The 6,000-nt window shown below is 45.3% G+C and overlaps 1 protein-coding gene across 2 annotated transcripts in view; it reads left to right on the top strand.

The window, feature by feature from the left end:
* The first annotated feature begins 721 nt into the window (after nucleotides 1–721).
* The window catches only part of LOC128695597 (uncharacterized), a 140,235-nt gene continuing 134,956 nt past the window's right edge, over nucleotides 722–6,000 (top strand). The window contains exon 1 of one of the 2 annotated variants that reach the window (XM_053786313.2): nucleotides 722–6,000. This exon is cut by the window's right edge and continues 23,268 nt beyond it. In XM_053786313.2, the coding sequence (XP_053642288.2) occupies nucleotides 1,199–6,000 (4,802 nt within the window). In that variant the 5' untranslated portion in view covers nucleotides 722–1,198. The other variant, XM_070093216.1, reaches the window with a different exon arrangement.

The following is a 6,000-nucleotide window of genomic DNA, read 5'->3' as shown; positions in this document are numbered from 1 at the left end:
GGGGCCTTGCTCCTAGGCCGTTTGTGTATCCATATGCGCTATCCTCCACAAGATGGATATGTGGTGCACAATACACTAGCCACTAAACTCCACAAGATGGATATGTGGTGCACACTACACTAGCCACTGTCTTCCATAGGATGGATATAAGGTGCGCAATAAACTAGCCACTACCGTCCACAGGCTTTATATATGCCTTCCCTCAGATACCTTCCCCTCAGATACCTTCCCCTCAGGAACCTTCTCAGATACCGTCCCCTCAGATACCTTCCCCTCAGGTACCTTCTCAGATACCTTCCCCTTGGTGTTGAAGCAAGTGTAGTGTTGTATGTATTGTGGTGTTGCATGTAGTGATGTGTTGCATGTAGCGATGTGTTGCATGTAGTGTGGTGTTGCAGCAGGCACTAAGTATGTGGACAATGTTGGCTGGGAGATGTAAGACTGGCTGCACCATGCTGGGATATTTTCACCGTTGATGTCACTCTTGGTGGTCACCCCTTGGCTACCCCGTGGCCGCCTGTCGTGCTTCCCCTATGACCTTCTGCTCCCCCGCGCGTGGGTGGAGGCAGTGGTGACCTGCGGTGGGAGTTCTGAGAAGGAGTAAGCGTGGGCAGGTGTGGGAGTGGGGGTATGGGGTGGGGGAGTGGTGGGGCAGTGCTGCGGTGCCCTGGTGGTCGTCGCAGCCGCAAGCTGCCGCCGAGGTGTGGCGTACCCGGGCCAGTCTCAGTAGCACCCGCGCCGCCGTCGCATTACCAGTGCAGTCTCGCGTCTCTCGCCCGCCCTCACACCCACCCACCTGAGAGCCTCCAACACACACCCAGGCTCACATACACACCTTCTGCCACTTGTTGGGGTCGCAGCCCCCTGTTGACGGAAGTGTCAGCACAGTGCCACCCCTGCCAAAAGTTTGACAAGTGTTTTCTAGTGACAGTTTTTAGCGAGGATTACTACATTCATTCATGTAAGGATGCAGACGGTGCTAGGAGAGCTACTGGAGTCTCCTTACAAGTAAACATCATGCCATGTGCACATCTTCCACACTGTCGCATAATAAATATCAAGGCTTAAGATGGTGTTTGGATGGTTAACCAAGTATTTTCATTATTAGTGTTGTTTGGAAAGTACGAGCCTAGTGCTCTAATTTATACATTAAGTGAAATGTTGGTGTATTCTAGTGCAAAGTGTGTGTTAGTGCAGCATGGGTAATAGTGAAGGAAAGGCTACCCAAGGAAGAAGGCATGTAAAGCCACCATACAGTACTGCACGACCACTGCCACCACTACCCAGTGACGACGAGGAGGAGGCAGACGATTTAAACCTTGACACACCGCCCCCATATCCACCTCCACCGCCCCCAGGACAGGAATACAAGCGGTACTCCTGGCGGCTCAGGGACTCCGCCGTCTTTGGTCAAGGCGACAGCAAGAGGCGCTCGTGGCTACTAAATTTTTCCAACGACAGCGACAACGACAAGAAAACAAAGGGTAAACTGACAAAAGACGGTAAGGATGTCAATGATGTTCACATAAACACAGGTGCAGGTAGCAGGGAGATAGTGAGTGTTCCCGGTGTGAGAATCGCGACTCACGAGCCTCAGTTAGACATGCAGAGTGAAGGCTCATGGAACCTTCAGAGTAAAGTAGAAACAGATAAGAATATGAGTGGTAAGACTCAGTTGTACACATACCACATAACAGGTAAAGACTCCAGTATGGATTCAGAGGGAAGAGAACCGGGTCATCCGACCTGGCAGATAAGAGACGGCAAACTCATCAGTGTCACCAAGGACATTGTCAGAGGAGAGGACAATGATGCCCCCGGATACAGTCTTCTCCACGAATGCGTCCAACACGACCAGAGGACTGGCATACCGTCCCTGGATATTAGTACCAAAGCGAACATGAATGAGGAATTGAAAAATGTCATTGATGAATTACGAGGAAAACCCCACGTAGACAGCAAAACCACCATCAAAACTGTTTCAGACGGTAAGGGTGGGTTTGTCACAGTTACAACCACTGAAAAGACTCTTTCCTCTCAAGTCAGCATTAATGGGAGAGACATTAGATCAACTCCAAATGATTCGTTGAGTAAACTTGAAGCAGAACTAACTGCTCTGCTCTCCCCCGAGTTAGATACTCATACTTCTCTAGCCAGTGAAAATGGGATGGGATCAGGGATACACAGTAATGGGGACATGGTAGGTAGTAGTCAGAGTTACAGTTCACATGTACAGCAAGGTTACAGCATATCTATGACACCAAATCTTCCTTTGCCTGACATACAAGAATTCTCAAGAAAAGGTGTTCCACTGCTTCCAGATCTTGTTAAGGGAGATGGAAGGACAGGTTTTGAAGTTAAGAGTTCACCGGGAAGCGCTAGCATGGCCTTTAATAATGAGATAAATCTGAACACCTCTGGGCATAGAGCCGATCTCAGGTTTGATGGGTGGGGTCCAGACCGGGCTCTTGGGTTTGATAATACAACCCAACCTCTTTACCCAAAGTGCGGGGATAATTTAGATTTGAGAGCTGATGCACCAAACATAAAAGGTGATGTTAGAGGAGATTACTCAGTAACTGGAGAGAGCTCAGGCTCCCAGGTTATAGGTTCAGTAAAGAGTGACAGGTTGAGAATTGGTGCCCCAGAGGTTGATGTGAGTATACCATGTAGCCTTCCAAGTGGTGAGATGCAGGGTACAGTTAAAATGCCTTCTGCTGAAGTGTCAGCAGTTGAGGGAGAAAGCCCTGCTGTTGATGCCAGTATTAGCGTCACTTCACCTAAAATAAAGGTGAAAGGAGAAAAGCCCAAGGTAAAACTTGGTTCATGCTTTGGAAAACCTAAAAGCCCTGAAACGGAAGATGAATATAAACAAAGCCAATTTGATACTGAAGGATCTAAAGCAAGTGTTAGTGCGAGTGTCCAACCACCCGTGGCTAAGGCTGAGGCAAGTCTTCATGCTCCTGATGTAAAACTAAAAGAAGGAAAACCAAAGAGCAAATTTGGATCTTGCTTTGGTAAACCAGAAAGTGCTAAAGTTAAAGGTGAATACGAACCAGGCACAATAGACCTGGAAGGGCCAGAAACTGGTGATAGTGCCACTATAAAACCACCTTCAGCACAGGCTGACATTGACTTGAGCTCCAGTGAGCTAAGGGTAAGATCGAATATCCCAGATTTTGATATCGAAGTAGATTCTCGTAAAGTGAAAGGAAAAGCTGAGAAACCAAAGCCTAAACTAGGTTCGTGTTTCGGCAAACCCAAAACACCTAAAATTGAAGGTGAGTATACACCAGGTAAGGCTGAAATTGAAGGACCAGAAGTGGGAGGAAGTGCAAGTATGGAGCCTCTTCAGATGGAAGGTAATATAGAGGTTGATGCACCTGAGATTAAAGTAAAATCAGGTAAACCAAGTGCTGCCATAGACGTTGATTCCCCTGAGGTGAAGGTGAAAGCAGGAAAACCAAAAGCTAACTTAGGATCATGTTTTGGTAAACCAAAGACTCCCCAAGTTGAGGGTGAATACAAGCCAGGTAAGGTTGAACCGGAAGGTCCAGAAGCCAGTGTTGGTGCTAGTCTTAGTTCTCCTGAAGCTAAGGCTGATATTAGCATTGATACTCCAGATGTAAAAGTGGAAGGAGGTAAGCCAAAAGCCAAACTGGGGTCTTGTTTCGGTAAACCCAAGAGTCCCAAAGTTGAGGGAGAGTACAAGCCTGGCAAACTTGAACTTGAAGGTTCTGAAATCAGTGCTGGAGCAAGTGTCAAAACACCTGAAGCTAAGGCTGATATTGATGTTGACTCACCAGATATGAAAGTGAAAGGTGGAAAAGGAACTGGAAAGCCCAAGGGAAAATTAGGATCATGCTTCAGCAAACCCAAGGGACCTGAAATTGAAGCTTCCTACCAACCTGGAGAGCTGAAATTTGAAGGTCCTGAAGTACCAAAAGTGAAAGCTGAAGTTCCTTCCATAGGAGGTCCAGTGGAAGTGGAATCACCTAAGCTTAATCTTCATCCCTCTCTAGACATAGATTTACCAAAGCTTCCCGAGGTACATGGAGGAATTGGACTAGATATTGATGTACCGAAGATTGAACCATCACTCAGGATTGAAGGTGATATTCCAGATGTACCCAAAGTTGAAACCGAATTCAGAGTCAAAGGAAGCACAGTTCCTCCTGTAAAACCAGTTGAAATTAATGTTGATATGCCGGAATTTACACCAACATTACTAATGAAAGGTGATATTCCCGATTTACCCAAAGTAGAAGCAGAACTTGGAGGCAAAGCTGGTTTTCCAGACATGGAAATTAAAGGCAAAATTCTTGAACCTCCGAGAATTAAGGGTGATTTAAGTATTGATGGAGAAGCACAAATAAGTCAGGAAGGGTATATTCCAAAATTACCAACCGAAAAAGCAAGGTTAGACATAAGTGGATCTATACCAACTGTTTCTGGAAAAGTAAAAGGAATGGACATTACATTGCCAGATATTTCAAGTCCAAAATTTGAATCGGAAATTACAGGTGACTTACCATCAGTTGAACTCCCAAAAGCTGAGATTTCCCTTCCTTCAGGTCCCACATTACCAGCTGCTGAGATTAAGGGAAAAGTAGAGGCACCAGAGTTATCTGGAAGTATAATGGTGCCACAACCTGAGCTTAAAGCCAAGAAAGCCAAACTTGGTCCATGTGCCTGTCTTGGTAAACCAGGTAAAGTTAAAATGGAAGAACCATACATGTCTGCCGAAGTAGGAGGGAAAGCAAAGGGAGAATTAAAAGACATAGATGCTGAACTGGAAATTAAAAATGAAGGATTAAAGTTGGAAGGTCCAGAAGCACACGCCTCTGCTAGTGTGGAAGCTCCAGAGTTAAAGAAAGGCAAAGTTAAAGTGTCTGGAAAACCCAAAGCATCTCTAGGGTCCTGTTTTGGTAAACCAAAGACACCATCTGTAAGTGGAGAATATAGAGCTGATGCTGGTGTAGAAGGATCTGTATCTGTTGATCCTCATGTTAAAGTTGAGGGTAAAGGTGTTGCTGGTCCCAGTGTTAGTGTTGCAGTACCTGAAGGAAAGGCTAAAGTTGATATTGATTCTCCTGATGTGAAAGTGAAAGCAGGGAAGCCCAAAGCTAAAATTGGATCTTGTTTTGGAAAACCTAAAAGTCCAGAAATTGAAGGAGAATATAAACCAGGTAAACTTGAGGGTCCAGAAGCAAGTGTTGAAGCCAGTATTAAATCACCAGAAGTAAAGGGTGACATCAGTGTTGAGTCTCCAGACATTAAAGTAAAAGGAGAAAAGCCAAAAGCTAAACTGGGATCCTGTTTTGGAAAACCAAAGAGTCCCAAAGTTGAAGGTGAATATAAACCAGGGAAAGTTGACATTGAAGGTCCAGAACTTGAAGGAAGTGCTAGTATAGAACCTCTTGAAGTGAGAGGTGATATAGATGTTGATGCACCTGAGATTAAAGTAAAATCAGGTAAACCAAGTGCTGCCATAGACATTGATTCCCCTGATGTGAAGGTGAAGGCAGGAAAACCAAAAGCTAAATTAGGATCATGTTTCGGTAAACCAAAGACTCCCCAAGTTGAAGGAGAATATAAGCCAGTTAAAGTTGAAGTGGAAGGTCCAGAAGCCAGTGTTGGTGGTAGTCTTACCTCTCCTGAAGCTAAAGCTGATATTAGCATTGATACTCCAGATGTGAAAGTTAAAGGAGGTAAACCGAAAGCTAAACTTGGATCATGTTTTGGTAAACCCAAGAGTCCCAAAGTTGAGGGAGAGTACAAACCTGGGAAACTTGAACTTGAAGGTCCTGAAATCAGTGCTGGAGCAAGTGTCAAAACACCTGAAGCTAAGGCTGATATTGATATTGACTCTCCAGATGTCAAAGTGAAAGGTGGAAAAGGAATTGGAAAACCAAAAGCAAGCCTAGGATCATGCTTTGGCAAACCAAAAGGACCAAAACTTGAAGCTGCCTACCAACCTGGGGAACTGAAGTTTGAAGG

Source organism: Cherax quadricarinatus, chromosome 42 (assembly GCF_038502225.1).
Source record: "Cherax quadricarinatus isolate ZL_2023a chromosome 42, ASM3850222v1, whole genome shotgun sequence".
In the NCBI taxonomy this organism is placed as follows: Eukaryota; Metazoa; Arthropoda; class Malacostraca; order Decapoda; family Parastacidae; genus Cherax; species Cherax quadricarinatus.
Note: the sequence above shows the minus strand (reverse complement) of the source record. Positions and strands in the feature narration are given on the sequence as shown.